Below are 18,146 nucleotides of genomic sequence, written 5' to 3'. Positions count from 1 at the left end.
TGGAGTCCTTCGATGTGTTTCAAATCTGTGTGGAGTTATTGGACTCATACTTGGATGAAAATAGACAAATATGAATAAAATATTAATCTGTTAATGAGAGGGACTTAAGAAGATATAATTATTGTCGTAGGGACCTACTTATTGGATAAACATTATTGTGGACATTAAAAATAAAGAATATAACAGCATATTTGAACCATAAACTTGTCATGGGAAAACTGGTGTGACTATGTAAAGCCAATGGGCCAGATTCTATTTCTGCAAATCTATAAATATTAGAAAATATATTATCCTGAAATTGATTTGAAACATAAAAAGCATTGAATATTTGAAATTCATCTTATGGAGATATGTTATTGCTGAATAAAAAATGTGTTCATTAATTTTCATTCTCATTCATACAGGAGGTAACCTGTGATGGCAGACATCTGATTTGACAGCATAACAGGCCAAAGGTCTGGAGCCAGCCCCTGGAGAAGAGAAACATTTGGAAGTGAGAATTCCAATAATATTGGAGCTGAATTTGTTGATATGAAGGAGTGAGTTGCGCTCTTGTTCAGGGGAAACAGATCCATGTTGCTGCATCACCAGCATTCATCATTCCTCGGCTCCGCCTGAAAAGATAGGGGAGTTAGCGAAAGCGCCGAAAGTATTTATGCTATTGTAAGACTGACAGCGGTTGAGAATAATCAGGGTGCAAATAATATGTTGACAGTGTATTAATCATGACGTTAAGTTGCATTAATTGTTAATTTTGTAAAGTTGATATCATTTCCCCATGTCTGTTGCTGCTGATTCTGTGCCCCTGGTGCCAGTGGCGGTTCTAGACCAATTTGACTGGGGGGGCCAGGCTGGAGCCAGTTCTTTTCTGAGGGGGGGACAAAGACAGTATGAAGTAATTGCGCATAAGAAAACAATGCAATACAGTTCTTGGTATTTGTTTCATTACACATTATTATATGCTTACCTTTAACCTTTGTGTGCTGTTTGGGTCTGTGGGACCCGTTTTCAGTCTTTACTAAAAGAAAATGTATGCAATTTTATTATTTTAACCTGTTTTATTTGGGGGTGGACCACACATCCTCTAGGGGGTCCGGGGGCATGCACCCCCGGGAAGATTTTATTTTTTAATGTTGAAGTGAAATGCATTAATCTGGTGCACTTTGAGCACAACAGGAATTTATGGAAAAAGCTGTCAACACTCATATGAAAGGGAGCAGTATACTTTTCAATAATCCAAACATCTTTAGAATATGATCACAACCAATAACAAATCATTTAAACTTGTTTATCTTATGTTACCTAGCATTCTTTCTTTTTATTTATGCATATTTGACTAATCACTCCCCTTTTAAACTGTTTTATTTTGTTACTGTCCTATACATATTGGAGTGATTTCTTACTTTATTTTGTACAACTATATTAAATAGATGTGCTAGCTCTCTCTCTCTCTCTCTGTCAAGCTCGCTCACAGAAGCTGTGTGATCCTCCGTGGCGATGACAGCTTGCGTTAAAAAAAAAAAAAAAAAAACATATTTGCAAAGTGGGGGCAATCGACGTGTTGAAGACCCCTGCTCTAATGGGTCCGACTAGAATGGCAAATATCGTTAGTTCCGCCTATTCCGTCAACCAAGAAATCGTTTAATCATAAACTTTTTTTTCATTTTCAGGGGGGCCACAGGGGGGTCCAGAGCTATGCAGACACATTTACATAACCAGTTCACTAGGAGACTATGCTCCAATTCAAACACTGAGTAAGTGCATTGAACAAATCAATGACTGGATGTGTCAGAACTTTCTCCAATTAAACAAAGATAAAACTGAGGTGATGGTTTTTGGAGCCAAGAAAGAACGTATAAAAGTTAGTGCTGAGCTTCAGTCTGCAATGTTCAAAGCAACAGATAAAGCCAGAAATCTAGGTGTAGTCATGGACTCTGACCTGAGTTTCAACAGTCACATTAAAACAGTTACTAAGTCAGCCTACTATCCCCTAAAGAACATATCTAGGATTAAAAGACTAATGTCACAGCAGGATTTGGAAAAACTTGTCCATGCTTTTATCTTCAGTAGACTGGACTACTGTAATGGTGTCTTCACAGGTCACACTAAAGATTATATTAAAAAGCTGCAGCTGATTCAGAACGCCGCTGCTCGAGTACTCACTAACACTAAGAAAGTGGATCACATCACTCCTGTTCTGAAGTCTTTACTCTGGTTCCTCACTGACACTAAGAAAGTGGATCACATCACTCCTGTTCTGAAGTCTTTGGGGTCACCAACCTTTTTTAGGGTGAGGGCTACTTTCAAAAAATAAAACAAGTCGGGGGCTACTTTTACTCCTCTTTTTGTTTTTTGCAGTGTATATATTTAGCACATTTTAACATTATTATATGCTGACCTTTAATCTTTGTGTGCTGTTTGGGTCTTTGGGACTCGTTTGCAGCGTTTAGTAAAATAACATGTATTCAATTTAATTATTTTAACCTGCTTTATTTGGGGGTGGACCTCACCTCCTCTAGGGGGGCCCTCACCTCCTCTAGGGGGGACCTCACCTCCTCTAGGGGGGTCCTCACCTCCTCTAGGGGGGACCTCACCTCCTATAGGGGGGTCCTCACCTCCTCTAGGGGGGTCCTCGCCCCCTCTTGGGGGGACCTCACATCCTCTAGGGGGGTCCTCACCTCCTATAGGGGGGTCCTCACTTCCTCTAGGGGGGACCTCACCTCCTATAGGGGGGTCCTCACCTTCTCTAGGGGGGGTCCTCACCTCCTCTAGGGGGGACCTCACCTCCTCTAGGGGGGTCCTCACCTTCTCTAGGGGGGTCCTCACCTCCTCTAGGTGGGTCCTCACCAATCTGGTGCACTTTGAGGACAACATGAATTTATGGACACAGCTCTCAACACTCAGATGAAAGGGAGCTGTATACTTTTCAACACTCCAATCATCTTTAGAATATGATCACGACCAATAACAAATAATTTAAACTGGTTTATTCTTATCTTATGTTACCTAGTTAGCATTCTTTCTTTTTCGCTATGCATATTTTACTAGTCACTCCCCTTTTAAACTGTTTTTTTGTGTCCTATAGTACACATTGGAATGATTTCTTACCTTATCTATATTAAATGGATAAAGGTGTGCTCTCCCTAGCTCTCTCTCTCTCTCGCCCTCTCTCTCTCCCTAGCTCTCTCTCTCTCCCTCTCCCTCTCTCTCTCTCTCTCTCTCTCCCTCTCTCTCACAGAGGCTGTGTGATCCTCCGTGGCGATGACGGCTTGTGTTAAAAAATTAAATAAACATATTTGTAAAGTGAGGGGACACAAACGGGGTATCGAAAAGTGCGGGGGACATGTCCCCCCTGTCCCCAGTGGAGATTACGCCATGCGTGTGTGTGCGTCAAGTGGTATAAATATGCAAGTTGCAACACACAGAGTAAAGCTCTGCCCCTCATGTGCTGTATAGGCTGGCACGATAGGCTGTTCAATGGGGCTGATGTGTTGTGTAGATTCTGCCAGAAGGAAAATCAGCGGGGAGGTGCCACATTGCTTTTCTTCCTGACTGCAACGCTGGTCCCGCAAATCAAGCAAGAACGTGATTGGTCGATATTCATTGTGGGGGTGGGGGGAGGAGGGGTGTTAGATAGATATAGAGTTGTAGTAAGTAGATAGATTTCGCTATGATTTAGGTTTCGTTTATGCATAGGGTAGATTCTTTTAATTACATTTCCTTTTTTGTTTTTTGTATTTTATACATTTTGGATTTGCTTGGCGAGCTATTTTTAGAACATGCCCTGCAGGCGACTCAAGTTGCTCCTGCGGGCGACTAAGTGCCCGCGGGCACCGTGTTGGCTACCCACAAACTTCCTGTGTGTCAAAGAATAGATTTCAAAATACTGCTGCTGGTTTATAAAGCACTGAATGGTTTAGGCCCAAAATACATTTCTGACCTCCTGCTAAATTATGAACCATCCAGATCTCTCAGGTCTTCAGGAACAGGTCAGCTTTCTATCCCCAGAGTCAGAACTAAACATGGAGACGCAGCGTTCAGTTATTATGCTCCGAATATATAATTGCTTTTTAATGACTGTTTTTAAATGCCATTTTCTAATGTGTTTCCGCTGCATTGTTTCTTAATGCTCTTAATGTCTTTCATTTTTGTAAAGATCTTAGAATTGCCTTGTGTTGAAAGGTGCTGTATAAATAAACTTGCCTTGCCTGTAACTGCTTAGGATTCCTGGAAACTAAAACTACATTTAAAAAAAGCTTTAGAAATGTGAGTAAAAGTTACACATATTTACCTCCTAACGGTAAATTAGAGTTTTTTCGGCCCGATTCCACCTCTACATACTTAAATTATACTATAAGCCTCAGAGCATAGACTCTTCCTGTCAGGGACTGAGAGAAGAAACTCAGTCTCATGAAGAAAGAGTCACTATTTTCATGTGAAAACATGCCGGTTAACCCATTTCAAGTTTTACTTATTTGAACTATCTGGAGTTCAAAGGAATACAGTTTCAAAATAAATAATGGAGGTAAAATAAATGTACAGTGGAACAAGTGGAACAAGAAAAAGGAGTTCAAGAGCAAATGAGAGGAAATAAAAAAGGGTCCTCTGAATATTTCTCTCTGGAGGACACACACCACACACACACACACACACACACACACACAAAATCATTGTGAACAGTCTCTACTACTGTTCCCCCTGATCCCCACTGCCTTCCAAGATCCCTCAACAGGCTGTTACTATTGCCAACAGAGCCTGTGTGTGTGTGTGTGTGTGTGTGTGTGTGTGTGTGTGTGTGTGTGTGTGTGTGTGTGTGTGTGTGTGTGTGTGTGTGTGTGTGTGTGTGTGTGTGTGTGTGTGTGTGTGTGTGTGTGTGTGTGTGTACAGTTGCAGAGCAGAGGACATTTGTTTTTTCTCCTTGCTGAATAAATACTTGTAGAGGTATGAATCTGAAGGGACAACAATTGAAGTAAGGCAAAGTGTTTTATTGTCTTATCCCAACATTTATTTTTGACGTAACCCTTACTGCCTCGGCTGTGCTGTGTTGTTTTGAAATCAATTAATCGTAATGTAATTGCCGAAACTATTCCTTGACAGTGAACCGTCTGAGAATGTATCTATGTTGTGTGTTCTTGTTTTAATCCTGATGCTCCAGTTCTCTTTTAAAGTTGTCTGACAACCAAATACCACATCTCCACCATAGTGACATAATTGGGAATTAGTTTCCCCTTCTGTTCCAAAAATGTATCATCTTTGGAACAGCTTGCACGTCAGTATTTTGTTCGTAGCACTCATTTCTCAGAAATGATTGAGGCAGAGACAGAAAGGGGAGCAACAATATGAGCATTTAAACAAAAATAACTGAATCACCTTACTGTAGCTGAAACTGTGTCTTTATGTTTCTATATTTCTGTTGTTTCTGTTTCTAATGCCTCAGCTGTAGCTCCACTGTTAGATGGGGTCACACTGCTGCCACAGCTGGTGGACAGTAAAAGGTCTTCTCTACAAAGAGGCTCTGCTCCAAGTGTCATCGTTTTTCTGATGGGAGCAAAGGAACTATTTTCCCTAATGTCTCTCTCTTTTTACTCGGAGCTGGATGAACCACAGGCTTCTCACTGAGCTGCAGTTCAGCACTTTGTTAATGAGTCGGGGTGAGGAGAGTTACTCATTCTCAGTGTTGGGACTAACGCGTTACAAAGTAACGCGTTAGTGTAACGCCGTTATCTTTGACAGTAACTAGTACTGTAACGTGTTATTTTTTAAATTCAGTAATTCAGTTACCGTCACTAAATGGTGCGTTACTCCGTTATTTTTTTTCATATAGTCTCGGCTCCCAGACGTTGGTGAGCGGCGCCAACAGCGAGGCGAACAGAGATGAGAACTGTACTTAAGTACAGTACTTGAGTAAATGTACTTAGATACTTCCTGTGTCACATGCGGAGACGCGCTGTGGGCATGTTTGTGTTTACTAACAAGACTATCGTGGCGGCTGCGGAGCTCAAGTCGAGTTTCTCCACCTGGAGATATTCTCACAATTTCACTTTTGTCGAGCACAAGGAAAAGAACGTTTTTGTGTAAGTTGTGTCTTGGCGGGTCAAAGATCCTATCTACTGCCCAAAACAGCAATTCAAATTTGTTGAAACATCTGCAGAAACAACATGCTGGGACGAAGCTAGGACCACAGACCCAGACTCATCCGACGCCACTCCACCTCCACCTAAGCAACAGCGGCTGGATTTTAACCGAGGGACTGCTAGCCAGGGAAAAGTTGATAAAGCCATTGCCCGGTATGTTGTAGAACACATGCAGGCTATTTCTACTATTTCTATTGCTATTTCTTGATCAACAGATTGTATTATTCTCCAATGCAATAACAGTCCTGAAATGAAGGCTATAAGGGCATTAATGGGAGCCCTTGTTTTAAGTAACTTATGCGTTACTGTTCACAGTAACGCGCTACTTTTGGGTGTAAGTAATCGGTAAAGTAACTGAGTTACTTTTGAAATGAAGTAACTAGTAATGGTAACTAGTTACTGGTTTTCAGTAACTAGCACAACACTGCTCATTCTCTGAACCTTACTTCAACACATGTAAATGTAAAGGAGAATTCAAAGATGGAACAAACCGTAAGATGTAGCGTGTCGCTGTTGACCCCTCAGAGTCTGCACACCTGCGTCATGAAGGTCTGCAGAAAAACACGATTTCCATACTATTTTATATTTTATCCAAGCCTATGTTTAAAGTTCACTTGTTTTGCAGTTTTAGTTTTCCTATCACTGAGTTTTGCTGATATCTTTACAGTGTACTCAGAACAGGTATTTATGCAAATATTTGTCAAATGTACACATTTTCTTCTGATTACACCGTCACTGTCAGTTACAGGACCATCTCTTACACTGCAAAGCTCTGACACACACACACACACACACACACACACACACACACACACACACACACACACACACACACACACACACACACACACACACACACACACACACACACACACAGACAGACAGACAGACAGACAGACAGACAGACAGACAGACAGACAGACAGACAGACACAGATAATCTTGCTAATACATCAAAGCAGCATTATGAAATATGGATGAAGAAGACTTGCTGTGATGAGAGGAAGAACTACTCACTGGATAAAGATGTTCTCTGCTGTGGCTCATCAGCTAAATAAAACTCAGAGACATAAACACTTTTATTATGTACAAGAAGAAAATTATAATATCTCTCTGTTGCCGGCAAATGTTACACAAATACATGAATAGCTTCTAGCAGAATGTTGTACCAATACTTTTAACAGTATTCACTTGTATGTACATTTATATTAACGTATATCAAGTTTAATCCCAAAGCCTGATCAATAAAGAATCTTTTATGACCTTGATAATGACATTAGTATCGCCCTAATGTTAGTAAGCAAACTCATGTTGAAAACCTGTGTTCACACATCTGGATCACTGAATATAAACCATAGAGTCAGTCCATCTGACCAGACCAGCAGCTCTCAGTGATGGAGTTTAACGTTCCAACTCTGTTGCTGCTGGTGAGGAGACATTTTGAGCTGTTTATACTGACAACAATATTTAATCCCACCTTCCTTACCTAGTTTTGAATTTGAAGAGATTAGAAGGTCCTTTTTTGTTAAAAATATAAATTGTTTCCTGTTTGAGATCAACTTATTGACCAAACTGATCTAAGTTTTTGAGTTGGGAGATTGCTTAAACAATGATTCATATATATATATATATATATATATATATATATATATATATATACTGTATATATGTTGAGTATTTGTAGTGACAAACTGAAATAGATATTTTACCTCCCTCTGCCATTTCTCCTGAGGAGGTTTTTGGCTCATGATTTGCTTTAACTGTAAGTAACTCTATAGTTTTGGTTCACTATCACCACGAAAATAAACCATGCTTTCAGGCAGAGACCCACGACAAACATACAGATCTCAGTGCAGAGATATAGAGTCACACTCACCAGGTGGCCAGACACTCAGCTCCAAATGAATACAAACATATAGAGGTAAATGAGATTGAGAATGTTTGCTGACAAGCTTACTGTACTTCTCTTCATCAGTGTTATGGCATTGTTTTGTTTACAGTTTGTTTCCACCACCAAGTTTCAAGAGTAGTTCATCAGAAGGACAGTCCTGTGAAGCCAGCTGTCAGACAGGAGGACAGCAGACTCAAACACTGACTCTGTCTTTAGCCTGCCGCTAACCCTAGCAGCCCTCAGACACTCAATATATTTGAAGTGTTATCGGAGAGACGTGTACACATTATAGTTATTGAGAATCAGTTTATTCCAACCAGAATGTGACCATGTGAAGCCGTATCTAATGTATCATAAACACCATAGAATGTATATACACTTGTGTAGAAAGTATATTGATCCAATTGGTCGCTCTCTATTCAGACTTTTGAGAGACAATCAGAGTTTTATTATTACCTGATCCTAACCCACCCTGTCTCAGTTTACTCTTGATCCAGGGCAGCAGCAGCCTGACATCAGTGAAAACCCCCGGAGATCCTCTCCTGGCGGGGGGGCGGCTGCTGTTCTTTCCCCAGCTCCGACCGCATCCCTTCCCCCAGGAAGTCACACCCAGTGCTACCCAGCGACCCTCGCCTGAACCTGCAAGGCAAACCAAAGGCCCCCCCGAGTCCCCCTGCAGAGAGGATGGAGGGAGGAGTCATAACATGACCAACCTTTCACAATGTGATGACTGATTCAGAGTTCACAGACTTCAGGGAAGCTCCACTGCTCTTGAACTAAATGTAGAATGATGGTGAAGCAGATCTTCTCTTTATACCTGGCAGGCGTCTCTCCCCCCCCCCTCTGGCCCGGCACACAGAACGGTCATGGCAGGCTGAGGCCGGGCTGGTCTCTGGGGACGAGTTGAGCTCCTGACAGTGTGGAGGACATATTGACATTTGGCCGGATCCACCAGGTCTAACTTGACCTCTCTCAGCACCGCAGGAACACGGCCCTCTAGGACACAGTCAAATATATTATAATTATTTCGACTAAAGAACAAGTTGATTTACAGTATTTGGTGGGGGAAATACTAACTTTCCTTCATCCGGCCCCATCCACCCATGATGCAACTGGTTCCCGGTTGGATGCTGTCATCGGCCAAAGGCAGACATATTGGCTGAACATGGGTTCCTGTTGAAAAAAAACACAGAGCAAAACCTTAATGAAACACGCCCAAATAAAAAATAAATATTTGTTCTCTTTCCTCTTGCTACTGTATTTCCCTCTTTGTCTTTGTGTCAGGTATTACATACATCGAGAATATGTATGTCTTCTCTCGGGATAATACAATATCTTTCTCCAGAAATAACGACCCAATTACTTTAATTACCCACCAACCTTTTCATGAGCAGTTATATAGAGACTATTTTCCTTCTCCCTAACTTGCCGGCCAACCGTTTCACCGTGCATCTTACGATGTCCCAATCACGAGCCTCTCACCACGAGGTGACGCTCTGTGATACGGTAGGTGGCTGTAGTTATATACAAAGAAAATGTCCCTCCTTTAAACTGCTCATAAAAAGGTCTGCGGATGATCTCAAGTAAGTGAATCTTTCAAAGAGACATCAAAAGAAGTGTACCTTAAACCTAGATCGATAAATACACAAGTAGGAGGACATATGCTGTTGTTTTGACTTTGGAGTGAACTGGCCCTAAAACATGATCAGTTCCTCGTTTTCTGAAACTTGCCCAGTACAATGTGCTGATCCAACTCCATCAGAGCTATGTCATAGTTCATAGGCAAAGCGTGATGGTACTTCTCGTGGACTGAGGCAGACTTGATGAGGAAGGCCTGCTTCTCTTCATCATCTTCTCTCTGGTCGAACTCTCCCACCACCACTCTCACTCCGCTGAGGAACTCTCTAGACAGAGGAGAAAACCTTTGCATTCATGACAGTCCACTGTGATATCCATAGACATGATGCACTTTGGACAGTAGCAGAGAATAAGTAAGAGAGTACTTTGAGTGTGAAGCCAAGCAGTGTGCAGCGGTCAGTATCCAGTGCTCAGTCAGGATGGCCCCCCCACAGAAGTGAGAGCCCCTGTACTGCAGGGACACCTGAGTAAGGACAACACAAAGCTTCTCAGCAGTTCAACATGATCGCAGCAAAACAAGATATTAAATTACATTTCATTTCATTTGCAGAGCTTCTTACAATAAGTGCCAAAAAACCATAGAGATTCAAACCGAACAATAAGGAAAGTGCAGATATATTCACTTCAAGCAAGTCATACTATTGCTGCTGGTGCATTAGTTACAAGGCCTAAGCTAATTCTTTAAAGTGCTTTTGCTTTTTTTGAATTGCCAAGGAATAATCGAAATAGAAGGGTTTTCATTTTGCTTTGATATGCAGAGTTTCTGCTGTTCTGATATCAATGGGGAGCTCTTCCACCATTTAGGAGCCAGGATAGAAAACAGGCGTGTTGTTGAGGGGTACCTGGGTTCCACTCACAGAGATGTAGTAGCAGCCGATTGGCTGACGCGAAGCGTAGTTCACTTGCTGGAGTGTATGGTTTAACCAAGGCCTGGAAGAAGGAAGGGGCTGTTCCCTGATACACATATTAACGCCTGATGCAAGAACAGTATCTGTGTGTAAGCAGTTCATTATTCAACTCCTTCTGAGTTCAGCAGCAGAGTTTGATGTATTAAAACCTCTTCAGCTTCTTGTTTTCCTCACACTAAATATAACACAATACACACAAACATTCTGTGGCCCTGAGACGCATGGCAGACCTTTTGGAGGGTTTTCTATCTGTAAAAGAGGTTTCACTGAGTGTTTGTTGTCGTAATACTCATTCTTGCCACTAACTAACATTAACTCACCTGTTCCTAAATCTTAAAGACAGGAGTAACAACTTAAAAAATGATTAACCAGAAAGAAGCAGATACTGACCAGCCATGGATGTGATCCGTATGTAGCCTGGGCCCCTCCAACCACCCTGAGGGAGGGCCCCATCCGGCTCCCAGGAGCAGGAACCCCACACTTTGAACCTGACACACAGGAGGAAATCTGTTCAGGCGTCATACGCTCAGTCCAGAGTCCTGGGACAGGAAGGATCCTTAAAGATCTGCTCCCCTGTTCAGTATCTGTGTCACTCACCAGCCGCATTGATGCCAGTGTTTAGCCAGAGCCAGAGAGACAGCAGAGAGGCCGGGCTCCTCATCTCGAACAGACACATCTGAGGGCCCCACTGGAAACACACTGCTTCATAGACCTGCTTGTGTTTGATACTTATTAACAAGCCCGTAAACTCCTGCAGTGGTTGTGGTGTTCGAACGACAAAATGACCTGCAGTAATACTGAGTCAAAGTGTTGACACTCTCAAGGTCGACTGTGGGGGGGCGGCTGCCTGTCACTGTTGCATAAGTGAACACATGCTGACAGAGAAGAAAAGCATGAGGAATAAAGGTGATGGCTAACATGTCAGCTTAACAAGGAAACACTTTTTTTGATTTCCATTTTAGATAATAGACCATTGTTTAGCTTTGTGTGCGAGGTCACTGTCTCTGAGTGTGAGCAGTCATTATGAAAGGCTGACTTCTGAGGGAAAGCTTTACAGGAAACAGAGCCTTCAACACATTCACTTTATGGGGTGTGTCAGATTTTAGAAAATGTGTCATTGTGCTAAAAATAAAATGTAGGGAATAATAACAAGGAGGCGCGTGGCGCAAATTGGTTGTGCGTTGGTGTTCGGATCAGGGGGTCAAAGGTTAAAACCCCACTGCAGTCAGCATGTCGTTGTGTCCCTGAGACACTTCACCCCAAATTGCTCCTGTTGGGATTGCCCACAGTATTGAGTATGTAAGTCGCTTTGGATAAAAGCGTCTAACAAGTGACATGTCATGTAATGTAATGTAACAGTAACTGATTGCTCTGGACAATTGATGGTACAAAAAGTTACAACACCGACATATGTTCACCATTGGAAGTTGTGACGAACTTCTTCAAAACTTGTGCGCGGAGAACTGCGCACAAGCCGAGCTCATAAACCGAGGCCCCCTGCGCAATGTGAGGCCCCATGCAGCCTGCATGATCGGCCTGTAGGGAGGGATGGCCCTGCATGCGTGTGTTGCCAGGTGCTGCAGAGGAACACTGAGAAGACGCAGCATCAGGTGACCCTCATACTGAAAATAAACATGGAGAGGCATTCAATCAAAAGTCACTGCATTGTTTTGTCTGTGTAAAGCTGCAAAAGAAGAACAATAATCTATTGGGAACTAACACCAAGGGACTCCATTTCCCAGGGTATTTTATGGATGTCATAACCCTCCATCACTTCCTGCAACCTGGTATCAAGATGAAAAGCCTCAGTTTGTAGATGTCATTTATAGAATGTTAAACTCAAATTAAACAGTTTTGTGTTTTCCACAGAGTATTTTGTACGTCTTCAAAACTGTCTAAACAAGCTCTTTAATTGAATACATCGTTATTTTGATTTACAGTAAATATTTGTATCTTGATTGTTTTCCTTTTCTCCTGGGAGAAATGTGTACCACTTTATATTCATGTAAGATAAGTACATCTTTATTTATACTGCATTCATTTATTTTTATTTTGTTGCTTCTGAACTTGTTTTATCAACTTTTTTTGACCAATGTTCTGTTTTTATATAGCTTTTTTGTATTCAACAGATGCAATGATAGATGGCAGAATATGAAACAAGCTGTGTTCTGCAGCTGCGCTGAGAATAAATCCTCAGGTGTGGAACTATACCCAGACACAATTGCAGCTTCAGGCTGCTTAGCAACCAGAGTCAAGGGAGGACAAGGGATCAAACACAGAAGCATCATGTGAACCTGTATAATGGACACCATTTTTATAACAAACTACATCAAACACATGAATATGAAAATCTGCCCCTAAAAAGAGGAAAAGCTGTGCCATGCAGAACAAGAAGGGGCATTACATCTTAATGCTGATCCACCAGGCCTGCACTCAGTATGTGAAGTGAGGGCATACAGTATGTGGCATGCTGCACAGACCTCAGGTCAGCTGCAGACTCGGCTCCATCCTGCCGTCATTACGCTGGAGTATATAACTCAAATACAGTCAAAATAAATCAAAAGTTTAGAATCAGATGGATTAAAACACAGTTTATGACTTATGTTTGGTTTACAAACAAAAGAGCACCTATTGATTAAACTGTATTTTTTTGTAGCAAAAACATCTGAGAGTAGACACAGTGACCAGTAGCTCAGAGCTGTTACAATGAACACATTTAAGAAAGAATGTAGACACAGCGCAGTTTGAATGCAGTTGCATGTTCAGAAAATCTACTTTAAATGACTATAGCACAGCTGGAGCATCTGTACACATACTGTGTTGACCAGGTAGACACCCCTTCAAAATAAAAGCCCTATCGATTTCCTTACAGGGAGTGCTGGAAGAGGGATGTTTTTTTCAAAAATAAAAGCCCTAGATTATCACTGTACCCCAACAAGATGCACAGGATAAGGATTTCCCCCCCAAATAAAAGCATTGAAGTGGGCGGAGCTGGAAGGTGTCATTGTCATAATGTGATGGATTTGGCAACATTTCAAACAGAGATCTGATACATGATGCCAGGGTCAATTAAATGTGACTAGGCACACAGGCCGGATCCTGCAGGTTTCTGTTCATCTCTGAGATCATCACTATGGGATGTCTTCTTCACAACTTAAGGAGCTGTTTCACCTTAGTGTAATACACTCACTCTTTCCTGCCAAAAGTTAGAAGACAAAAACCAATACCTTTCATTTCTGTACAATAAATGTGTCGCTGCAGAAAATAAACACTTTGGCTCTGTCCAAATACATACAAAAAACGACTTGTCAGCACATCCGCATAACGCTTATTAACTGATGACATGTTGCATCTCCTTGTGAACAGGACGTTGCAGTGGGGGATTTGAGCAGGTTTAGCGTTGCCGATAGGAACATCCGATTCATTATGATAGAGCCAGGCTAGCAGTTAAAGCTCACCAATTATGCTCTATTTTATCAATAGGCCAATATAGGGCCATATCTATACAAAACATGTCTATGAAGTGTTTTGCTCAAAACACAAAACAGGTCACCCATTGTAGCATGCCTCATACCCCTCTATTTCAGCCCTTTTACTAAAGTGCTGATTCTGGGTCAGAAGCTACGGGGCCACACCCCTTTGGAGCACACATGCAGAGAGAAGCAGATTCTCAGCTAAACGCTGCCGTGATTAAACGCCATATTATGTTCCAAACCACATGGAGCATTATTTCTGAAACAGTATGGAGCTCAAACGCTTTCTCTATCGCGGGTTTACCACAAGGTGAGTACCTTTTTATATTTCCTGCTTCTTTACACATACTCTCTCCAGTACAGCGTTAGCGATGCTAATGTAAACAAAGACCATATTACTTCCAAAACACGTCATGCATTGTTTGTGATACAGCAACGTTTCTGATAGGGCCGTGGGCGTAAAGCCAGCTCTTATTTTAGTAATGTCGTCATGATGCAGCAAATCTGGATCAGCTCCGTTGTTCCCCCGTTTTTAGAGATGTGGGTAAGGAGGAAAAGAGACAGGGTTGTATTTTCTGACACTTTGTGAGTTCCCTGACACACCGGGGACACATAGGATAGGAGACCTTTAACTCAGTTTTCACGTTTTACGCTAAGCTAAGATCCACAGCTGCTGATGCCAACTCTCAGCAAAAAGACAAAACGTGCATTTTACAAAAACATGAAATTATTCCTTTAACTTTGATTATTGCACATTCAGACTTGAATATTTCATGTTTTACATATTTAACATTCTTTCTGGAGGTTTCAATAAGTTCAATATTGGAGCATTGTGAAGAGTTGTACTGCGTGGAGTTGATCAGAGCACAGGGCTCTGATGGAGCAACAGAACACTGCTAGGGTCTCCTAACATTGAAAGGTGGAACAGCAAGAGGCCCTGGGCGTCACTCTCACTCCTCCATAAGATGAAGCTTCCCCCAACAACTCTAAACAAGCATAGCAGCCATTCAGCATCACAGTAACAGTAACAAGAACATGGAGGAACAGAGAACATGTATCACATGACCCTCGAAGAAGAGACACTCAATATTCAGAATACAGTGTTTGTGGTTCAGGAGTCAATGATGAGTCTGTCTGTGCAAACAGGTCAGGCTGTTATTCTGTTACATTCAGAGACAATGAGAGTACATGAACATACAGCAAAGTTACAAGCAACCTTTAACATTTCAATTCAGCTCTACACATACTGCACTCATGTTTACATATTTACATCAGCTAAAGTTGGATCCATAAGCTTCTTGTCAGTAAAATATCCACGCATGTCATCAGCATAAAAATACATCTGTAATTTGAAGTCTACCTAAATAGAGCTGTACATCAAATAATTAGAAAACCGGTCTAATTTCACATTGTTAGAATATTTTAAAAAGTTCAGGCACGATTCACACATCTTTCCAAAAGGGTGCATCCTTCCACCAGGTCACATGATACTTTGTCAAATGGCTCATGCTGTGAAGGTGAGAGATACCACATGTAGGCGTTTGGAGCTATTATGGCGAAGACATTTTGAGACACATGCAAACCACAAGAGAGGAGGGCACGGTCCCCCCCTGCTGTTCAGACCCCTCTGCCTGCTCCAGACCCCGGAGACAGTGTAAACCTCAGGTGGGTCAGAGACTCAATATGGCAATGATGATTCATTCATAGAAAACCCAGAGAAACTTGATGCAACAAGACAATCATTCATCTGAACAAAAACAACTCATTTCTTATGCAACAAGACAGGATGAAGAAGGCAACAGAACGGTCCCGGAGTTTAACAGCAGGTTATAAATAGCATAAGCAAATCCTGCATACTTATACAGTTACAGAACTAATATAGAAAATTAACTAGTAACATGACAAATTATGACCCATACAAAGGAATTAAACACAGGAGAAATTGAACATAGATTGTGAGCTACTGTTGGAGCTACCTGAAAGCAATGCATAACAGTCATCCCCCCCACTGTGTATCCATGATCAAAATGGCTACCAGAACTAAATGAAAGAAGCCTTAAATGAAAGTATGTCTCCTCTGGACTGCACCCCCCCTATCCTCTGAGCTGGTAGAGGTACTTTGCCAAAAAGAGTTTTAAGATGAATGACATAAAGGAAACCTCTAGAAGAAGAAGCTTCCTTAGAGTACAATCAGTGTGTAGGCACAGGGTAAAGCCGCCATATACAATCCATATTGTACGGATTATGGAACTAGCCAGAGATATACAGGTGGGGGGGGGTTGTTGTCAGTGTTTTTGCCAAGCAGGAAGATTAAAGATAACTCCCCCCTAAAGCCCCTGCAATGGAAACATTCTCTTCACAGAGCTGCAAACATTCCACTGGGTGAATGGCTTTGGTGTAAGAATCGGGCTTCTGAGGGAGAGCAGTTTCAGTGATACCTCTCCCTGAACAAGCCTTCGCTGAGTCAGTAAAGATTCTTCCTTTATCTGCCTCTAACCCCTCTTCCAACCCCCAGAAGCTGACAGCTACCTATTCTTCTTCAAAGAAAATCCTGCTTGTAGACATTTGAATAGGCCTAACTAGGAAAAATAAATGACAAAAAGCAAATCACAGATGCCAAGGTAGAAAAGAAATTGAGATGTTTTCAGGTGACAGAGAAATATAACTTACACTGCAGTTTGACTGCTTATCTTGCAATCAAAGGTTACATAGGAAGGAAAAGGAGAGGGGGAAGAGGAAGACTGGAAGGACTGAAAACAGACGGAGGGGTTCTGCAGCGAAGCTTCATCCAATGCATAGCTTAGTTTCAGGCAGTCAGGCGAGCAGGCAGACCAGGTGGAGTGAGTTTGGATGCGTTGGAGCTCAAAGACTGCAGCAGTACAGCCGGCACCGGGGAGGGGGGGTGGGGCTAACGGAAACCAACAGGAACAGGGTTTGTGCTCCTGCTTCTCTAACTCGTCCAAAAGTTGTTAATCTGAGTGTTGTACAAGTGAGATAGATCCATGCCCTCTGTTTAAGGAAATGCTAGAGATCAACATTCAGATGGCTGTGGCCTCCAGTGGTTCTGTCTGTTTCCTGGGTAAAACGGGTCCATCTGATCCTCCAGGCAAAGCAGGGCCAAAGACGGACAGTGAGGGCCTTGAGCTCAAGAACCGTTCATCATCCACAGCCAGTGTTTCTTCATTGATTCGTCCCCCCACCCACCACCCGTCGCCTGGATCCTTATCTCATGCTGGAGGACGCTCTGAAGTAGGAGAGGAACTTGAAGCAGAGGCTCACCACAAAGTACCAGATGTTCCTGGCCATCTGGGATCGGGCGATGAAGACGCGCCAGAAGAGCACAACCAGGACGGTGTTGAAGGTGTAGCGGATGTTCCTCAGCCTGGGTAGAAAACACAATTGAGACGATTCATGGACTTCAAAAAGGAGGACTCCTATTTGAGGTTTGCTATGGTAAAGATAGGAAGTGTCTAAAGTCACTCACACAAGAATCATATCCACAGTTCAGCACCATTTACACAGATATTTAGCTTCTTTTAATTCATTGAAAGTCTGCATGCTGAACTATTCACAAGAGCTTTGTGAAGGCTGAGAGGAGAGCTGTCACTCCGCACTCCAAAGGATCATCTGAACAACTATTTGACAGAAAAGTAATTTCTTACTGAAGAGACATCAGTTGTTAATGGAAAGATGCAAAGCAGATGAGAATGGAAACAATGTGCAGAGACGCATGGAGTGCACTGTGACCTAGATGAGCGCTCCAGTTTGTCTCGTGTTTGTCTTACTTGTTGAGGTGTTTGCGTGCAGCAGGCAGGCCCGACAGCTCTTCATTGAGGACATATTTCTTGGTGCCCATACAGTAACTCTCCATGTATTCTGCCCAGTGCAGCTGACGCACATCAAAATTGAAAACCTAAAAAAATCAAAATGCAAGAAACATTCATTTAAAATCAAAACTTTGCAGTGATTGACAAAAGATGAAGTCTACAACAATAAGCACATCATCCGTAGATGGAATGAATTAGCACATATTCTTGATTGTTTATTTTGGCTGGTACTTTAAATATTTGACGTTTTTTACAGTGTAGAAAACAAAAACGAGA

At 42.1% G+C, this 18,146-nt stretch overlaps 2 protein-coding genes across 5 annotated transcripts in view; both read right to left on the bottom strand.

Moving 5' to 3' along the window:
* Positions 1–8,167: 8,167 nt before the first annotated feature.
* Positions 8,168–11,296, bottom strand: LOC307038807 (ovochymase-2-like; the record flags this gene model as incomplete). Its single annotated transcript, XM_079680483.1, has 8 exons — positions 11,168–11,296; positions 10,961–11,058; positions 10,028–10,125; positions 9,756–9,928; positions 9,102–9,197; positions 8,842–9,020; positions 8,496–8,697; positions 8,168–8,193 (listed from the first exon to the last, which is right to left on the bottom strand). Exons 1-8 carry the CDS (start codon positions 11,244–11,246, stop codon positions 8,168–8,170), a joined length of 951 nt encoding a protein of 316 aa, XP_079536609.1. The 5' UTR covers positions 11,247–11,296.
* Positions 11,297–15,178: 3,882 nt separating this feature from the next.
* The window catches only part of far1 (fatty acyl CoA reductase 1), a 37,154-nt gene continuing 34,186 nt past the window's right edge, over positions 15,179–18,146 (bottom strand). For all 4 annotated transcript variants that reach the window (XM_079684807.1, XM_079684810.1, XM_079684809.1 and 1 more), the window contains 2 exons: positions 17,829–17,956; positions 15,179–17,425 (listed from right to left, as the gene is read on the bottom strand). In XM_079684807.1, the coding sequence (XP_079540933.1) occupies positions 17,266–17,425; positions 17,829–17,956 (288 nt within the window). In that variant the 3' untranslated portion in view covers positions 15,179–17,265. The remainder of the gene's footprint in view (positions 17,426–17,828; positions 17,957–18,146) is intronic.

This window comes from Notothenia rossii, assembly GCF_949606895.1.
Source record: "Notothenia rossii genome assembly, chromosome: 5".
In the NCBI taxonomy this organism is placed as follows: domain Eukaryota; kingdom Metazoa; phylum Chordata; class Actinopteri; order Perciformes; family Nototheniidae; genus Notothenia; species Notothenia rossii.
The sequence above is the reverse complement of the archived record's forward strand: the minus strand, read 5'-3'. Positions and strand labels throughout refer to the sequence as shown.